Source organism: Cylas formicarius, unplaced genomic scaffold (genome assembly GCF_029955315.1).
Source record: "Cylas formicarius isolate icCylForm1 unplaced genomic scaffold, icCylForm1.1 PGA_scaffold_10__41_contigs__length_53128322, whole genome shotgun sequence".
Classification (NCBI taxonomy): domain Eukaryota; kingdom Metazoa; phylum Arthropoda; class Insecta; order Coleoptera; family Brentidae; genus Cylas; species Cylas formicarius.
In genome coordinates, this window is record NW_026844214.1 from 8,920,169 (window position 1) to 8,939,746 (window position 19,578).

The 19,578-nt window shown below is 32.7% G+C and overlaps 5 protein-coding genes across 11 annotated transcripts; 2 read left to right on the forward strand and 3 right to left on the reverse strand.

The window, feature by feature from the left end:
* Nucleotides 1-1,636: 1,636 nt before the first annotated feature.
* On the forward strand, nt 1,637-5,592 carry LOC132702221 (rho GTPase-activating protein 11A-like). 3 transcript variants are annotated; one of them, XM_060670727.1, is made up of 5 exons: nt 3,317-3,486; nt 3,545-3,736; nt 3,812-4,042; nt 5,271-5,411; nt 5,466-5,592. In XM_060670727.1, exons 1-5 carry the CDS (start codon nt 3,385-3,387, stop codon nt 5,574-5,576), a joined length of 777 nt encoding a protein of 258 aa, XP_060526710.1. In that variant the 5' UTR covers nt 3,317-3,384; the 3' UTR covers nt 5,577-5,592. The 3 variants fall into 3 exon arrangements, with proteins under 3 accessions (XP_060526727.1, XP_060526710.1, XP_060526717.1); XM_060670734.1 differs by having other exon boundaries at nt 5,280-5,411; XM_060670744.1 differs by lacking the exons at nt 3,317-3,486; nt 3,545-3,736 and adding an exon at nt 1,637-1,734.
* On the reverse strand, nt 1,753-2,386 carry LOC132707673 (ADP-ribosylation factor-like protein 16). Its single transcript, XM_060679598.1, has 3 exons — nt 2,221-2,386; nt 1,984-2,129; nt 1,753-1,929 (listed from the first exon to the last, which is right to left on the reverse strand). The coding sequence occupies exons 1-3, from the start codon at nt 2,384-2,386 to the stop codon at nt 1,753-1,755; spliced, it is 489 nt and encodes a 162-aa protein (XP_060535581.1).
* A 101-nt stretch (nt 5,593-5,693) lies between the features above and the next one.
* Nucleotides 5,694-10,486, reverse strand: LOC132702195 (E3 ubiquitin-protein ligase synoviolin B). 2 transcript variants are annotated; one of them, XM_060670697.1, is made up of 11 exons: nt 10,237-10,486; nt 10,088-10,180; nt 9,878-10,030; nt 9,494-9,613; nt 9,233-9,436; nt 8,928-9,175; nt 8,596-8,867; nt 7,280-7,488; nt 6,984-7,224; nt 6,794-6,923; nt 5,694-5,932 (listed from the first exon to the last, which is right to left on the reverse strand). In XM_060670697.1, exons 1-11 carry the CDS (start codon nt 10,363-10,365, stop codon nt 5,890-5,892), a joined length of 1,842 nt encoding a protein of 613 aa, XP_060526680.1. In that variant the 5' UTR covers nt 10,366-10,486; the 3' UTR covers nt 5,694-5,889. The 2 variants fall into 2 exon arrangements, with proteins under 2 accessions (XP_060526680.1, XP_060526688.1); XM_060670705.1 differs by having other exon boundaries at nt 5,695-5,932; nt 10,353-10,462.
* Nucleotides 10,487-10,796: 310 nt separating this feature from the next.
* On the forward strand, nt 10,797-11,969 carry LOC132708000 (uncharacterized). Of its 2 annotated transcripts, none has more exons than XM_060680067.1 (3): nt 10,797-10,888; nt 10,943-11,318; nt 11,454-11,969. In XM_060680067.1, exons 1-3 carry the CDS (start codon nt 10,833-10,835, stop codon nt 11,541-11,543), a joined length of 522 nt encoding a protein of 173 aa, XP_060536050.1. In that variant the 5' UTR covers nt 10,797-10,832; the 3' UTR covers nt 11,544-11,969. The 2 variants fall into 2 exon arrangements, with proteins under 2 accessions (XP_060536050.1, XP_060536051.1); XM_060680068.1 differs by having other exon boundaries at nt 10,800-10,888; nt 11,057-11,318; nt 11,454-11,589.
* Nucleotides 11,970-12,494: 525 nt separating this feature from the next.
* On the reverse strand, nt 12,495-18,597 carry LOC132707999 (rho GTPase-activating protein gacN-like). 3 transcript variants are annotated; one of them, XM_060680064.1, is made up of 16 exons: nt 18,402-18,597; nt 18,155-18,349; nt 17,869-18,093; nt 17,658-17,807; nt 15,887-16,010; nt 15,497-15,647; nt 15,344-15,439; nt 15,239-15,289; nt 14,874-14,983; nt 14,553-14,735; nt 14,261-14,471; nt 13,806-13,983; nt 13,445-13,749; nt 13,209-13,352; nt 12,821-12,968; nt 12,495-12,686 (listed from the first exon to the last, which is right to left on the reverse strand). In XM_060680064.1, exons 1-16 carry the CDS (start codon nt 18,510-18,512, stop codon nt 12,495-12,497), a joined length of 2,574 nt encoding a protein of 857 aa, XP_060536047.1. In that variant the 5' UTR covers nt 18,513-18,597. The 3 variants fall into 3 exon arrangements, with proteins under 3 accessions (XP_060536047.1, XP_060536046.1, XP_060536048.1); XM_060680063.1 differs by having other exon boundaries at nt 13,445-13,752; XM_060680065.1 differs by lacking the exon at nt 18,402-18,597 and having other exon boundaries at nt 13,445-13,752; nt 17,869-18,101; nt 18,155-18,252.
* Between the last annotated feature and the right edge of the window lie 981 nt (nt 18,598-19,578).

The following is a 19,578-nucleotide window of genomic DNA, read 5'->3' on the forward strand; positions in this document are numbered from 1 at the left end:
GGTTCAAATGATTTTTATTGTGTTTAAATTAAAGGCGTCGGCTATGATAGAAGTTTTAATGGCAACTAATATGAACAATTTAATTAATTTTTTAAGAAGATATAATATCTAATGATGATCATCAGCTGGTTGCTTGACCCAGTAACCCCACGGAGCAAAATGGTCATGTCCGCTGTGTTCCGTTGGGCCTCGGAATACTTTTATTTGTACACGTCCATGGTGATGATCTGCAAATGAGTAGATGTTCTTGCACATTATACGATTTTTTGTGGTATTCCTTTATTTCAAATCGTTAGAAACGAAGTGAACTATCGATATTGGTTTAACACGGTTCTAATCAATTTACCTCCAGAAGCTGCAGCTGCAGAATCTTCGTAAGACAGAGGTTGAGCCAATGTGTACACAGTAAAGCAAATGAAAGCCAAAACCAACAAAAGTACCTAAAAAATACAGGAACATAAGTTTTTATATCAATCAAATCAAATGTTGTCAAATTGTCGACTGTAATAAAGTTTAAAAGGTGCTCGTCGCAAACCATAAACAAGGAAAAAATCCGTCCATGAATTAAACCAGCCGCCCCATTTAAAAATCGGGTAGATATATCGATTTTTATTTTATTAAAGTTAACACAAATTTAAAAAAAAAAACAATCAATGTGTAAAATGTAGAAATTTGGTATTTAAATTTTTGAGGTAGTGGTTCATATTTTGGACAAATATAAATAATTATGGAGAGGGAGTAATTCTTGTATCGCAAGACAAAAATATTGTATGGGTCGAAAATTTGTAAAGCTTTCCGTTCCAAAATGAAATTTATCAATTTGGGAAATATAAATTTAAAAGTAGACCAAAAAAGATGAAATTTGCGCGTCAGCCTTCCCAGTCGCCGTCTTGTTATTGTAAGGTGCTGAAGCTCTTAAAAAAAACCTCCCGAATTAACGCGCATAATATATTCGTGTTTTTACAAATAAGTGGTTTAAATTGCATTCCCGCACGTACATTTTTTTTGGTCCTTCGAACCGGATAATTTATTCGGTACCTTAGTTGATCATGCCGATAATGTTTCTAAGTGCAATTAAAATCCCCACGCAATAAATTCGTCACTTTTTGTACCAACGTGAAACAAGTCGCAATTCGAAAGTCCAAAAAATATGCGTTTATTTTTTTTTAAACTTAAACAAATATCATTTTATAAAACATCTTTTAAATACTGTTCATTCCAAGAGCATTTTATTTTGATTTTGTGCTAGTTATAGAAATGGTCACCATGTAGATACTATTTAAGCAAATAATACGAATTTAAACCTCAAAATTTGCAAATCACATAACTTCTAAAGCTAAGCTTACCTTAAAGCTGCACATTTTTGTTTTAAAATTAGCTCGGGGAGTTACAATACAATTAACTAAAGCGTTGCCCAATTTGCTCTCTTATATATTTCCCGTGCCGCCAAATCGCAAAACCGACTTGATCCGACAAAAAATCATCGAAAGCTGTTAGCGGTGCGTTACAGTACCTTGTTTAGAAACCGAAAGTGTTTTGGAAAAAAGTCGGATATTGTATTATATATTATTGGCTTTTAGAGAAAGCGAAGCTGTTTTTATTAGCATCGGGCAAATTCGCGATATAATATGTGGGTGAATTAAAGTTACACAAAGCAATGAATAATACCCACCCTCCAAAAACATCGAAAATTGGATACCCTGAGTTATGTTTGGAGAAATTTGACCTATGCAGGTAAATTTGGCTAATCATCTAATCAGTTATCCATTTCAATATTTCATCTCGTCCTTTACCATCTATCGCGCTTGCTTCCAAAATGGTAATTTTTTGACTGATTTCATTTTGTAAGCGCCTCATTTGCAACATCAACAAGGCCTCGTTTCTCATTTGCCTGTAACTGGTGTCCATTTTCGACAAGACCAGAAGGAACTTAAACAAAGGTTACTTCTTGAAGAACATTTGATTTAGTAAATGCCTAGTTACCTTTGCACCCTTTAGTAACGGGTTTACAAGAGTAGTATAAAGCAAAACCCCAGCAGCAGATATTTGACATAAGTCCGAAGCATCCACAACGTACATTAACTTCCCCACATTTACGAAATAATTAGGCCACATTGGGGCAATGGCACCTGCAATAACAAAATATTTGGATATTCCTTTCGATATTATGTGAGTTTATAATTCGTCAATTAGTTCTGACGGACATTTTATACCACCTACCACCCAATTCACGAATTGTATACAATTTATCTGCCACTTTCAGATTGATGATATTGGTTCCAACTGTCGGCACGGCACTGGTGGTATTATCAACGGCATCGATATTTTGCAATTTTTTTAACAACAACGTCTTTCCAGAACCTGTTGGGCCTATGCATAGAACCATTTCTCTGCTATAATACTTTTAGGATAAATAGAAATCAGTTCGTTTGATCAATATTTTTCTCCTCGGCGGATTTGGCAGCTGGCGTTTTGCTGATATATTTTTGCCCTCTGTAGCACATATAAAAACGAAAAGGGGAGGACTATATTTCTTTTCTTTCACAAATTGTTTTTGTCAGAGCTGCTGGGATGAGCTTTCAAATATAGCATGTTATTATATTTTTTAAAGAAAATACAACCGGGATAGTGATAAAATTACTCGAATTGAATTCGTAGGTACACAATTCCTGGAAGTCAATGCAAAGACTAGTCTATATAATAAATAACAGTAATTTTTAAAAAACCTCTTCAAAATATTTTCCTCATCGGTCCATTTGGCAGCTGGCGTTTTGCTAATATATTTTTACGCCTTTAGCACTTATAAAAAATTTCAAAGATTGTTTTTGTTTGAGCTTTTGGCATCGGTTTTCAAATGCCATGTTGTTAATGTTAGCTGACCTAGTCAGCTAGACTTCGCGCTTTGAGAATATTCCACTGTAACCTGTGCATCATGTATAGTTCTGAATGTATCTTGATTCTCACTGAAAACTATTAACAACTTTATTTGAACCAGTGAGATTTAATAAATTTCGCACCCTGACACGGAGGTCGAGAACATTCTATCTTTTCAAACGTGATATGTTTCGGTACGAAAACTTTTTTCGCCCATCTGGTATACAGTTTCACCCATTGAAATGTGAAACGATTCTGGAATGGCATGATCAAAATGGATGACCAAAAATATTACTTTTGGGATAGCTAAAATAAAAATTGTAATAAAAATATGGGAAGCAACAGTGATTCATCAATAGAAAAATATCGATAGTTTTCATTTAACTACCCAACAAAAACAATATTTTGGCATTGAGCTTCTGACGTCGATGTCATCCTCTAATGATTCTGATGTACCATTCCAGTTACTAATTAATTTTCAGAGTCAGTTAATCAAAATGAACGTCATCAATGGATGTATTAAAAAATAATTGTGAATCCATTAGAATCTTGGCATCAAGGGAACTTAATAAACATGGAATCAACCTAAAACTAAAAAATCTCCCAAGAAAAGTACTAATTATTTTCCCTTCAACTTGAAAATTAGTCGACTTTTCTTTCGAAATTATAGAAAATTTCTGTAAAGAGAACCTGCTACGGAGTGGCTATAAGAAACTTGGATATGGTGGATATGATTTTGGGCAAAAACAAAATTACAATACCAAAAATATTTTACAACCTCTGCACTTTCATAGGCAGCGATATGAATGTCGAAGGCATATTCAGAATAGAAGGATCGAAAATAAAACAAAAAAATACCATTGTAAGAAAATCATTATCAATAAGCATCTAAGTAATGCAACTAACAGTGTAATTGCAACGTTGTTTTATATTATAGAAATATATAGATAAACAATGTCGCATACCAGACGACATCAGCATTATAGAAGCCGGCGCGGTTTTGAAAGCGTTCATCAGAAATCTTCCTGATGCATTAATTCATCAGGATTACGAACGATGGTTCGTCGAGGCTGCCAAACTTCCAGAAGATCATATTGTAGAAGCTCTGCTGTTGGCAGTATTTTTATTGCCTTTAGAACATATTTATCTATTGATGTACTTCATGCAGGTTGGTATATTGTTAAATATGTGTATGGGTTGTTCTTTTAATCGCGCTCAGAAATTGGTCCTTCATATATAAGGCAAGTATGGCCTTTACCATGAACTGTCATCCCAGGAGGTATCTTAACCAATAGAGGATATTGGTCACTGCCTTTTGTTGCAATGTACAGCAATGAACTTTATAATTTTAATCTAGTTATCGATATAAATTAGGTGGCCAAATTTCAACAAAATCGAGCAAAATATATTTGACATATTGCCTCCATATTAAAGACTAAGCATTCCTGGTTCTGTTTATTACAACTTTTTATCTTTTTTGTATGAATCGTTAGCCAAGCGTTGTTTTGTTGTTTCTTGAAACACACTGTATTTATTTTTTTATTTTATTTACTTTTGCTAGATTTGGGAAAAACTTAATCCCCAACATGTTTTCAAACACAATAAAAAAATGTATTTATGCATTTTTAATGACTTATAAATAAAAATCATGAAAATTGACAAATTGGCAATATTAATGTTAAGATATTTCACAGGACGGCACTGAATTTTAAACTAGTTATCTATATAAGTGACGTTGCCAAATTTCAACAAAATCGAGCAAAATATTGCCTCCATATTAATAACTAAGCATTCCTGGTTCTATGTTTATTAGAACTTTTCATCTTTTTAAGCCAAATGTTGGCGTATGTTGCTTGAAACACACTGTATTTATATATTTTTCTACTTCCTCCTGTAAAATACCTAATTACACACCGATCTAGCGTGCGGGAAGCGTCACTTCGGACATTTCCGGGATTCTACCGCACGGACTTGGGAGCAATCGGATGTTTTCGGAGATATTTCCCACGCCTTAAATTTTGACGTTTGTCACTTCTGACGGTTATGTCAGTGAATGTATTCGTGTTGTTTTGCGAAAATGTGCCGCAAAACTAACGGTCGCAGAAAAAGTACAGTATGGAACATGTTCGGTAAACTTTTTAAGTCACTCGATAATTAAACACTCGCTCCGCTCGTGTCAAATAAACTCGTGAGTCAAATGCCGTTTTACTGCACTTGTTGCATAATATACTATAAATACCCCATTGTTACTACCAACTTTATTTCGTTAAAATAGTTAAAAATTACTTTTTTCATTTTTTAGAGTTTTTATATTTCTGCTTTTTTGCTAGATTTGGAAAAAACTTGAGCCCCAACATGTTTTCAAAAACAATAAAAACGTGTATAGTTTTCTTTAGTTTTTTCAGGAGATAACAACACATTCCTCTACAAACAAAATGGATTTACATAATATGGCGATTGTGATTAGCCCAAATATCTTTGAACAGACCAATAAAGTATCTGCAGAGACTTCTTCAATTCGATGCGATATTACAAAAGTTCGTTAAGAATATGTGGACCAATGTTATTATCTAATTGGATGATAATTGTAGATTATGATGCAGCATGCTAAAGAAATCGGATGTGTTCCCGAAAAGATTATACAAAAGCTGGATGATTTTGATACTCTCCAGGCACAGAAAAAGTGTAGATTTTTTTGGTAGTATACCGTAAAAAAATATTTTAGATAAAACATTTTCTTTTATTTTGTAAAACATACAAAGCATGCAAAACAAAAACAAATTACCTGTGTTAACAAAAAATATCATCACTGGTATTCAAATAAATAACGGACATGGGGCATTATTTATTATTGTTACCTTAACAAACATTTCATTACTATACATCTCAGCCTCATATTAACACTGCAGTTCCTTACAAAATTATAAAATATAGGTAATAAATAACATACAACAAAATATCCAGTCAAATCATTTACTGCAGATAAAAACTCAGCGTTAACCACAATTCTTTATACTAATTCTGCTGTTGCTGTTCTTGATGAAGAAATTTTTGTAACCTGCAAGGGAAACAAAATTTAATTTTAATTTTTTTTAAATTGGTGCACTAAACATGTAAAAATTACAGCACTGTAGTCCATAGAAGGTATTCTTGAAAACAGTAGAATGTAGCAATAAACTGAAAGCAAACGGCACTTTCGATTTGAGTTTTTTGAAACTACAAGAAACCTAAACTTCGGTAGAAAGTAACCAATTTCGTATGCTATGATTAAAATAGTTTAAATGGTCCAGACCATGGACAGTGAAAAAACTTCACTTCACGCTGCGTAGAATTTAGCAATAAACTTAAAGCAAAGGGAACTATGGATTTTGAGTTTTTTGAAACTACAAGGAAGCTAAACTTTGTAGAAAGTCAGCAGAAAGTGACAAATTTTTTCGGATATTATTAAAATAGTTTAAATGGACTAGACCATGGACAGTCATAAAACTTCACTTCATGCTGCGTAGAATTTAGCAATAAACTGAAAGCAAAGGGAACTTTTAACTTTGAATTTTTTGAAACTCCAGACAACTTACACTTTGTAGAAAGTCAGTAGAAAGAGAAAAACTTCAACAGCTATGATTGATAAAATAGTTTCTATGGTCCAGACCAAGGATGTTGAAAAAACTTCATTTCACGCTGCGTCTGCCTGATTCCATGAAACAGCAAATTGAGATGATGAACTTTGTCGAATTACATGACACATTACAACAAAATTTACCCATCGTGACTCTTATACAAATAATCCATGAAAAATGTATGAGAGATAGGTGGTGTCACAGCTCGTGTTAAACTTGCTTACAATCCTTGGATCCAGCAAAAAAAGTTAGAATAGAAGAGGTTCACGACCGGGATGATTTTTCTAAACTTATTGGTTTACCTTCGTTTTCTAACTTCTTCTTCGGAGGATAAAGTTCTATGTGCCCTGTTTTCCGGTGAGGTACTAGATTCGGCGACACTCTCACTAATTCCATTAGCTTCACTTGTTAAAGTTGAGCTTTTTTGAGAAACTGAAAAAACGCAAAGAAATTGCATTTTATTTCAAATCAAATTGGAATCAATCAATTTACCTTTCTCTGAGCTGGTGGATTTCAAGACACTGAATTTACTTGGTCCTGCTGATGTGGCACTAGAAGCTGTCACATTTTCAGCACTTGTCGGACCATTACTCAAGTTACTAGTACTTGGTGCCGTGCTATTTCTTTGCGGCGGCGGAGACGCTGTCGTCTGATATCCAGCAGGAGCAGCAGCTGACACAGCCGCAGCAGCGCTATATTGTTGCATCATGACCACAGCCGCATCCAACAATGTCTAAACAAATACCACTTTACAATACTATTTTTGAGAAGAATTATTAATTAATTACCTGGATGTTTCTCAGACACTGAAGTCGCGCTTCAACATTATCTCGTTCATTGCCTTCCATAAGTCTAAGTTCCTCTGGAGATAAGGTACTAAGGTTAGCAGGGGGAACAGGAGGTGGGGCCATAAAAGGCATAAATGGAAACGGAGGGAATGCAAATGGCGGTGGCACAAACGGTGGAGACTGAGTTTGTTCCCCATTAGACCCAGCATCTGTAAATTTAATTATACGACTCTTAACAGAATTGGGAATAAAAAATCAGAATTTTCAACAAAAGTCATTATTTCATTAAAGATTTCTTCAATGCAAGGAAGTCTCTGGAAATGCCCGACCTGGTACAATCTTAAGTCATTGTGCAAATTTGGACAAACTTCATCATCTGTACTTAAGACAATCTTCTTGTACCACAAACTGATGAAAATTGGAAAGTTCGAAAGGTGGCCATGGGTTGTGATCCCATTTTGTAACTGATGCTTTCGACTTTCCCAGATCTCATCAGTTTGGCAAAGAGCTGAAGAGTTACTTGATTTTGTTATCTTCAAATTCAGAGGATGAACTTTGTCCAAATTTCATTAAAGACATCTTTAATCAAATAAGGACTTTTGTTGAAATTTGTGATTTTTGATTTCCAGTTCTGTAACTAGCAGAGATAGGACTTTGTGGTTTTCGCGACTCTGATTGACACGGTAACAAAATTAAAATTTTAAGAAAATAACATATGCTACAACTACCTTTCAGTTATTTCACAATATGCCACAATATTTATGAGAGACACTGCATATCTAACCATAGAGCTGCTGAAGATTCAGAGGCTCTGCTTATGCTGATAATATAGGAACTTATGAAGATTCTTATGAAGAAAAATTTTTGAGAAAAATATCACCAGATCCTAGTAATTGTTTAGGCAAGAATTAGTTAAATGTGTGCAGAACGCTGTTTAGAAAAAAAAAATGGCGCAAAGTACAAGTTAATAATGCATCAATTGTTAATGCAGTAAGGCCACTACTACCTATATGTACCTAACAAAAATTAACTCGCAAGATAATTAGGACATTGAGAATGTAAGTATCTCTAGGCAATGAGAATGACCAGGGTATTTTTTATTGTCTGTGCAAATGATTACTAGTTATGAAGCTGCTGAAGAATGGAATTTATAATCCCACAACATTAATTCAAAAGCCACAATTTAGGCCAGTAAAGCATCTTGCACAAACAACCTTTACCATAATGAGGAATTGTGCAATTTTATACAGACCGCCTTATAGGCCTTTAAAGGGTACTTGAAACATATCCAAGAAAACCTTTCACCTACTACCTACCATGTGCTGGCGCCCTCTGGGTATGTGGTGCTCCTGCCCCTTGACCTTCCTGTTGCATACCTACATTTGCTGCAGGTTGATTAAAACCTTGAAATGGATTAGGCCCAGCGAAGAAGTTGAAAAATTGATTGGGACCTAGGTTTGGCGCTGCAGGTGCTCGAGGATCCTGGGCCTGAGCTCTAGGGTTATTATTATTAGTTGTCGAAGTAGGTGGAGTACGAAGTATGTTTAATCTGCATGTTGGACAAGTTTGTTGCCGTTGAAACCAGGACCTAAACAAAAAATGAGAAAAACCACAAAAATAATTTTAATTTGAACATAAGAAAACTCACCTCAAACATGAGGTGTGGAATATGTGGTTGCAAGGCAATTTTTTGGAGGCAGATATCATTTCCTCTCTGCATATTATACAAACATTATCAGCAGCTTGTAATTCTTCAGGAGTTGCATCAGGATAAAGAGTGTTCATGTTATGTATTGCTCTTCTAGAGAGTATAACATCGCTGAATGCCTTTTTGAAATTTCTTATAGTGTAATACATGGGTCTAAATGCAAATAGAGGCAATGTGTAAATTTTTACCTGGAATTTAGTAATAAAGCCATCCATAATGTTTAAAGTAATGTATAAGATCCTTACCATTATACCCACAAAGGCCATGTACAAAATAACTTTAATTAGACCCATTACCAATTCAGTATAAAGTAAAAACACTGCCTTGTTATCCCATGGAATTTCACTACTCAAATCAACAGAATGCAATAAATACTTGATAGTAATATTAATCACAACTGTTATGAGCACAGCATATTCAAATCCAAAGACCAATTGTACTGATGCTCCCTATAAAACAAAAAAGCAATGCATTTAATTGAATCAATGACAGAGAAAAAAACTTACTTTTATCACAGTTGATTGATAAGCATGTGAAATAAAGTTTAAATCCAGAGCACCCAAGAGTACTAAAAGGCTGAGAACTCTAATATGGAATAGCCAACTTATAACAGGACTTCTTTCCATCTAGAAAAGAAACATCTACTCTCTTAATCCAAAATAACACAAAAATGGCAGGCGTTTTCAACCTCATGTCTGTAAAGTTGAAGCTTACATTTGAAAATTCTATTACAGTCATACAGAGTGCTGATATTTAAATTATTTTAAAGAATTAACAAAGATGTCAACAGACATTACTGTTAGACCAGCTTGGTACAATATACAATATTTTTAACTTTTTGGAGTTATGATTTTAGATTTCAAATAATTGTTGTAATTGTCACCACTTACATAATCAACTCTGTCTTCAGCTAACCAATGAAATGATTTGAGAAACAGTAGGAGGGTAAATAGTGCTACAAACTTTGGATTGAAATCATCTCTAAACACTGTGAATGCCAAGCATGTTTCTGTTATCGCATACCATGACCGTTCCATTAAATGCTAAAAAGAATGGATTTAACTTTACTATTATTTATGTAATTCTTTCTGTGGCATTACTTCAAATTCTGTTGTCCGAAGCTGACCGAAAAATATTTTTCGCATCAGTTTACCAATAATCCATACCCCAATAAATGCTTGTATATAAATTACCTAAAACAGAGTTTGAGTAAACACTTGGGGGGAATTATTTAATACTTCAAACTTACAGCCATACTAGGATTTGATTTTGTAATATATACAACAGAAGGGTAAAATTGTTTTTTTTGATAGTACGCATTTGCAATTACTATCGATGTCAAGACAAAACTAACACAAGATATACCTAAGAACCTCATGATGGAATATCAGCACGATTTTTTTATGTACGAAACATGAGATATTTTATCCAAACATACGTGTGTTTATCTTTCTTATGCCTCTTGTTTTTTTCTTTGGCAATTGTCAAATGTTGCAGTCGCCCTTGCGGCCGACAGATAAAGTACATAGCGTGGAAAAATCTCATTGGTAAATGATTGTAGTTCAAATGGCAACCGCGAAAATTTGAACAGTTCAATAGGCAACCATCGCTACATTTTTTAAAAAAATGTTTACATTCCGACACTCGTGAAAAGAAAAATGGATTTTAAAAGGCACGTTGAATGCTTTATAAATCTACTCGGTACTTATACCAACTATTTGTGGATAACGAAAATAATTTATATATATATTTTTAGATAACCCCATTGTCCAATATTTCATGAAAAAAGACCGTTGTGCTGTTATTGTCGATAAATATCACTTGGCAATAATATTTCAATTTTTTATGAGAGCTGGCTTTCAAAAAGAAGACTATATAGTGCAGAATTTTTTCTTAGCTTTGTAAGCATTGTCCATTAACATATTTTATAAGTTGCTAGCTGTAAATATTTTTAGTTATAATGCATTAGAAAAAACCAAATTACCACCATTATTTGTAATATTTGTGACATCACGCTCAGTGATTACGTCACTGTTGGTGAATGAACAGTGTCTCTATATTTTTTGTAGGAGTGTAAGTCATGATATCTATGATGATGTGAATGTAGCAGTGAAAAATATGGTAGTACGGTATTATTTGAAAGCCATTAATGATAAGTCCCATACAAGAAAAGAATATCAACGCAGTAAGCTTCAACTATTACAAAGGATGCAATACAGAACATTTGTTCAAAAAAAAATTTGTAAAAATATTATAAGTTTGATTCCCCACAAGTTCATGGAAAGAAATAGGCATGAACTACATGCTGGAGCATTTAATGAATCCAATAAGGTAAATATTATTTGCTGTTAGGAAGCACAAAGTTTAGATATATGACAGTAGCATCATGAAGAGAGCAATTTTAGCTTGTTAACAATAGAACTTTGATGTCTTCTGTATTAATCTTATTTAAGTTTTTGTTTTAAGGTTTTATGTAAAAAATGTCTGTTACCAATAAGAAAATCCAAGGAGGTCGAGCAAAGAAATAGCACTGTATTAAACAAACACTCAAGATGACGAGGAAGCCAAATTAATTTAATACTTACTAGAAATACGAAATATTATGAAGGGGTTATTTTTTTGAGTTCGTATAGGTCAAAAGTTGATGTGAAAATGATTTGCCAATATCTTAAAAACTGGTCAACATAAATACTTTAAAATTGGTACATTGGGTTGTAATGTAAGACATGAAAAAAATGTCCTTTGTATATATAACCAATAGCTTGTTCTTGTACATGTTTTCAAAAAAGTATAATTACTTATTAATCTTAAAGTTATCAACTTGAGAAGTTCTAAAATATTGAAAAGTATCTATTTTGAACTTTTAATATTCTCTATCTTCTTAATATTAACTTTGGGACCAAATAGCTGCATTGAATTATTTTCACCCAAAAAATACCTAGGGTCATCTTGTGTACAAAATTACAGCTAGTAAATCACAATGCAAAACAGTGACTACCACCTCAAAAGGTGTTAATATTGAAAAAAAAAACAGAACAGAAAGTAGAGCATTGATTCATTCCAATTATTTTATCCTCATTGCAAAATAAGAACAATAATTTCCAAGTTGCACTATGCTATGTGAAAGATCAACTGTAATTAGGTTAATCATCCCTTAATCGGCAAAAATTAATTCGTAATAATTTAAAATCCACTGATAAGTTAAACATGACAATTCCTTTAAGAAAAAGAAGGCAAATCAAGTCGAACAGATTTAAAAATATCATTTAATATATATGGCACTGAGAAATTACAAAAGCAGCACTGACACGAGACTAATCATATTTTAGTATTCAGAACTTTTTTAAACTAATATTTTTTAAAACTAAAATATACAATCCACAAAAAAACCTAAAAAACAGTATAAAACAATTAATTGTAAATCAGAAATTTATGTAAACCAGATCAATACAGGATAAAGCTATAAAAAATATATGAGAACTTGAACTAAAATGATTCTATCATCTATCAGATCGGTGTACTTAAAACTTTTAAGGGAGTCTTTTTATTAACAAAAGCTGGGGTTCGGCATAATCCTTTCGGAGTTTTCACAGCCAGTGGTGTTTTTATATGAGGCATATTTTGCGCTGTTTTTCTTGGTGAAGACACTGTGTCACTTCTAATGAGGCCCCGTCGGGGGGTTGTCAAATTTGTAAAGTCCTACAATGCATGCAATGGGTTTTTAAATTTTTAAATGATTATGAATATCTCAGCGAATATAAATAAAAAAATAAATAATACATAAAATCAAAAATTCAAAGTTTTCGGAGATATTTCTAGAAAAGGACTATTACCTCTCCAGAATATGGCGAATTAGATTTATTGGCTCGGATGTACTCTCTACCTAACTGCTGTAGCCTCTTTTGAGAAATATTTAAGTTTTTATGCCTTGGTGATATGCTCTTTCTTGATCTTCTTTCTTCATTTCTCAAAGCTCTTATTCTGAAAAATATTATATTAAAAGCATACATAGAACAATAAATCAAATTATGGTTTCAGCAAAAAGTACAGAGTATTACAAAAAACCGTGACTGGAATTATCTGCCACACACAAAAATAATATCCTCTATAGACCTAAGAGAATAGTTGTATTAAGGAATAAAGGATATAAATTGTATTCAGGCGCTTTTCTCCAAAATAAATCTCAACACACTTTGCAAGAATATATGACGAAACACAAACCTGTAAGACATTCTTGCTTCGGATGATCGGGTTGTACCAATTTTATACCCCGCTTTTGCAGTCGCCTTTCTTGTAGATCCTGTAAGTGATTTTGAGGAATGACCAGAGGCAGAATTCCCAGAGTCTTGCAATGTATCAAATAATCTGGAACAAATTTTCAATGGTTAAAATGATTGTTAGGATAAAATATGAAACTATAGAAACATTTGGAAACATAAATTAACGATGTTACTTGCCTAGCTTTTGCTCGAACCATTCCAATATTCTGACTTCTCAACTTAGCAATTGAAGCACGTGTATTATTAACGCTTTCTTGTGGAGTTTTTGTACTATTAAAATACCCCTCCGCACTAGTCCAGTGCTCACCAGAATCATTGAATGTGTTATTCTCTGAAGAGTCAACCCCAAAGGCTGGATGTTGAATTGGTGACGAATTTATTGCCTTTGAAGGCGACGACGATAAACCTGGCGCTTTTGAATAGGATGAGGAGAGCTTGACTTTGGCCCCTACCACTGTTGTATTCTCAAATGCCTGTAGCAACTGCTACATAGATAACAAATTAGCACTACAACTAAGTTAGAGCTTGTAGACCTTACAACTTTGTCCTTGGTTGGGTTTTTCTTTTTTCTTAAGCTAGCCCTGGGGATTGATGGAACGACATGATCCCTTATTGACCCGACATGCCATGATTGATGTCTTACTAGAGCTGAATTTCGTTTCTCTCTTTCCCCTGACTTTTGCCTAATACTTCCAATTTTTCTGGCACTTGGCGACCTAATAACATTGCAAGTTTTATAAAATTTGCAAATGAATTTCATTCGTTTTGTAAAAAAAATTGAAATTTTTTCATATCAGCATATACATATTTTACTGAAACGGTTCCATTGGTATTACAAAACAAACAACAAAATTATTAACGAGAAAAACGAAATAAATTCTCAAAAACAATATAAATAACATCAATCTAAAAAAAAATCCTTTGGATTTCATAATTTCAAATATTGTTTATAGAAAAATAAGTTTAGGAATAGATGACATTCACTGTACTTACCGAATAATTCTGTGTTCAGCACTACGTCTAATTTTTAATTCTCTACTTAATCTTTTTGCTAAATGATCAGTGGTGGGACTAAGAGATCCACTTTGCACCAAAGTTTTCTCATAGGCAGTTTGTACGTTTTGAATGTTGCCGTGTTTTATATCTACTATGTCGGTCTCCATTTGACATATTGCATTATCTAGTTCTAACGAAATTCGTTTCTCTAAAAACTAACGGTTAAGGCAAATAGTTCTTTAAACTGATGCGTGGAACCAGTTTGAAAATATAAAAAATAAAAACTTACCTATTGCAGAGACTCTATTTTTAATAGCATCATATTCAGTCTTTGGGACCCTAACATAATCATTTTCCTGTTTTTCAATGCCCACTAAAGCAACTTCCTCTTTTGTACTGATACAAGAGCTTCTTTTCTTCCTTCTAAAGTTTGCTGCATTACTTACAGCCGACCAACGACGTTCCAATATTCCTATTTAACAAAAACGATAGGCGAGGATCATTTAATGAAGGTACCCAAGCACTTGCTTCCAAAAAATTTAAACTAACACTCATAATAGAATTTAAAGATACCAAATCGTTAAATTGTTAAATCGTTAAAATTAAGTACCTTTTGTGCCTAAGCTATTTCTTCGAAGACTGATAGCTGTTTCCTCATTTTCTTTAATGCTTTTCATACTTTTAGTTCGCGTGTACCAATGATGTTTTTTCTCTTTTTGCCTAAAACATTGGTTAAAATTATTGTTTGGATACAAAAAAAAAGATTCTTGATTTGCCTTATATTTGCTGTAACCGATGACTACTGTACCTTTATACAAACGTCTTCTCACAAACAAAAACAAATTATTCATCTCACCAAATAAAATCAAGCTCACAGCTTTCAAACATAAAATATTTAAACAAAACTCTTAAGACAAAATTATTGCAAAGAAATCCTATAAAGACAATTTTCTCAAATGATTGGCAAATACTTACAAAGGTTGATCTTTTTCGTTATCAACTGGATTTATACTTAGTTTTCCACCACTAAAAACATTTCTTGATTTATTATAAAGGAAACTATATTATAAAATAACTTACTTGGGGTTATTACTGATTGGAGTCCTGATTGTCCTACTTGGAGTAAAAGGGTTATTTAGAAGTGCACAATCGGGTAACTTAGTCAACAATTCCTTTCTAGAACACACAGTTACAAAACGCTGTTATTAAGATCTAGTAACTCTTTCAACTTACTTTTTTTTGGCGGATAAACCTTCCGATCGTTTTTTTTTAACTGACCCATTAGTGGAACGCATCAAAAGCAAATCGGGTGTAACCAACTGATCCAAACACGGTGCTTCATCATTTTTGCTACCGACAATTTTTTTTATACTGCTAAGCATTCCTAATGTAAATTACAGATTAGAAAATGATAATTTTACTGTTAAAACAGTAGTTAAAGTTAATCAACAATTTTTACTTATGTTCGTTAAGGGCAATAAGAGCGAATAAAAACAATTTTTTCACCAATGCCCTCGCCCTATAGGCACCAACCAAGTGTTTTAAGTTTACTGGGTGAATTCAACTTTAATGGTAAAATAAAACTGTAAGCAAAGGTAACAAAAAAAAAAACATAATTATTACTTGTTAGTGATCCGCTTCGTCGTTTTTTCTGCCTTTTCCCAGATTCGATGTCGCCTAAATGACCTATTTGGTCTATTATATAATCTGGAATTATACCAATACTTCTACAGTTTTCTATGAGTAGCTAAAAAACAATAAAAAGAGGGCAATTTAACATCACTCTGAAAATTGCGTAGTTTACTTAATCGACCGATGATCTATCGATGTATTGATGAAGTTTTTTTGAAGTAGAAGCAGATTTTTTTTATAGTTCTAATGAAACACTCGGTATATTGCTTTTATATATTTCGATGTACTGATCTTTTCCTTATTATACAGGGCCGTTCGAAACTTGTGATTATACCGCTAGACACAAAAATGATTTTTTATGGAACACCTTACATTTTAGCAACTACTAGGCAACAAACTATTGGAAAACAACTAATATTTCTTTTAAATTAGTGATATAACATACCTAGATAGTTATGGTGAAATTATAAGCAAAAATCTTTTTACATTAGAATAAAGTTATATAAACAGGTTATTCTTCATTTAGAAATCGCAAAATATGACTTTTTGCCAATTTCGATATTTTTTATAAACAAAAAAACTGTGACAATTACTTAAAAAAAAATGCTTTTTATATTTCCACTCCAACATCTAAGTTCCAATATCACATATTAAGCACTTCATTATGTCTTAGTTTTTAGAAAAAAGAGTTCCCACGTACTCTAAAATACCCGCGCTAATCAGGCGTGTCCAGTATATTTTAAACACTGATGGTACTCTGACATTTCTCATACATCACGCAGTGAATTCATTCCTGCTGTTTTACAAAAATGTACCCATAGAAAAGTATAAGTTATAAACGTGTTACCACAATGTAACTTTCGCATTATGAATAGAATTGTTTGGCATAAAATGCATAACTTCAAAACCAAATTAAACTTTGGAAAATATAAAAATTAGCACCACAAATGGTGTATTATTTTAAATAATTAGCGACACCTGTGAGATAGACGAAAACTGTAAATAGTAAAATTGTAGCTCCCGACACGACGCACTCCACTGTTCAAACCCAATTGGTATTTCAGTGACGGCTAATAATTTACAATTGATATTAACAAATGCTTGAATAAAGTTTAACTTTCTATAGTTTTTTTTGGTAGACTATTATTTACTGGGTGGCTTTTACAGAAAAACCACTTTAAAAGTTTGAGATGGCGTTTGCGCCTACTGGTGACCATCTTTGAAATTTGAAAATATTTGTCACCCTGCTGTTTTGACCACTTTAGTCATAAATTTTTTTACCGCAAGTGTCGAAGACGAATATTTTCCGAGATAGAGTACTTTGCAGACTTATTTTCCCACCCCATATACACCTGATTTTCTGCAAATTCCCCTCTCAACATTGGTATATCGGAGACAATAAAACACAAGTTGCCACTGAGAGATTTTATCATCAATCAATCTTCAATTTCTTACTCATTTATTTTAAATTTTTATTTTTATACGGAGACCACATTGTATTTTTTAAGAGCCCCTTTTATTACTTGTAGGTCCAAAAATCCAAAATATAAAAAAAAGATTCTTGACTATAGATCACTTTGATTTATTTTCAATCATTGATTCTGAAATTTCAATTTTTCCTCTAATTTGCAGGAAATACCACACATAACCTTAATTTTTCAACTGAATTATCAACAGACAACTTTTCCCTAATTTCAACTACTCTGTATTTCTTAAAGTTTCTGAACGAGAGAATCTGAAACATCTGGTACATAAAACTAACCTTGGTTATATCACAAATTTTTGTAACAACTAAAGAGGATTTTGGTACTATTTTTTCTTCCACTGGCAATATATTTGGACCAATTACAATTGCCAAGTTGCTATAAGTCATTTTGTTGGAATGTGAATAAGTACCAACCTCATAGAAAAACTACAATCAAAAGCATATTTTAACAAAAAAGAAACGAAATGTATCTAATTTATAAACAAACCTGCATTAAATAATTAAGGACACTCAAATGCTCAGGAGGTAATAACAAGCAATTCAATAACAATGCATCTAATTTATCTTTAATGATGCTGCATCTCAAAAATAGTTCGTGGAAATTAAAAGGTATAAGAGGTTCTGGTAATTCTCTCAAGAAACATTTTAGTACCCCTGCTACATCAATTACATGATGGTCATATCCAAGCAAGCAACCTCTGTCTAAAGATAACTAAAATTCTCAACAAACAATTACTTAATAACTTAATAAATGAATGGTATATTTATTATACCTTTATTTCATTTTGTCGTGATCTAGACCCCTCCTTTCTAAATAAACCTTCTGTTTGTACTTTAGTTAGGATGTATGAACACATTTCATGAATACACTTTGGGATTTTCAATTGCTGTCCATTTGATAAAGTGACAGTCTCAGTCTCCAAATTTTGAAGAGGAACTTTAAATACCTTTTTCCCATACTTAAGTGCCTAAAATCTCTTTATAAACACGTAATTTTAATCATGCAAGAGATTTAATAACCTGGGTGGCGGGCCGACATTTTTTTGGTCTGTATTTGATACCATATTTTCTTAAATGTTCTATGGCAATATTTCTTATTTCTTCCTTTTTGTGAACATCATTAATAAACATTTTACTATATTTTCTTTACATCATTTTAACATCACTCAATTCATATGACACTTTGTATTGGCAAAAAACCTCAAATTGTAATTGGTCCAATTTTCAAATTTATAACGGACGAATATGCACAGCACCCAGTACACTTCTTCTTTTAGTTTTCTGGACGAAAAGGATCCACACAATATACACTAAATATCGAGTTTAACGATATAAAAATTCTTGAAGCAAGAAAAGTTTGCGAAATTTTAATTATGCGACTCGCGGATTTGGATAATTGAACTTGATTAACACAGTGATGCAAGTTTTGACAACAATTTGTATTTTTTGAACTTTAGTCTGTGGGTAATGCATGACAGCGCGCCTGCTCACTTTAGTGTTGGATTATATAGTTTGGACTTTTTCTTATCGGAGCATCTTATAATTCTGGTTTATCATACCAGTTAACACTGTAGAAGAGCTAAAGAATCGTATAAGATCCTCCTGCGATTTTCAAAATAAGAATCGTTTATTATTTATCTTGTCAGTCTTCTATTTTTTTTGGACTAGTTGGTAACTAAAAACTAGATATTTTGTTTGAGATAGATATTTTGTTTTTCACATAAAAAGTTCTGAAATTAATCAGTGCAGTGGCACGCCACTGATTTCCTTGAGAAAAATAATGACATTTGCATTCATTTATCAGCAGATTTAATCTCATAATTTTTTTTTAGTCGTTCGCACGGAAAACCGTACATCCGATTGAAAAAAAAATTAATTAATTTTTTTTTTTTAAGAAATGGAGATTGTAAAAATAATTTTTATTTTAAGAGAAATCAGTGGTCTGCCGTACGCCCGCCACTGGTGTACTTTAAAAAAAATGCATGTGTGCCAAATTCCATTAAAATATCTAAAGGGCTATTACAGATATTAAAAAAATATATTTTATTCTTGGAAATTTTACCACCCTGTGTCTCAAACGTTAAGACGTTTAGGACATATGTTCATATGAAATTTTCTTTTTAAAATGGACCCAAAAATTACCAACTTAATTATTGGGACTCAGAAAACACCCTGTGTATAATAATTATTTCCCGTA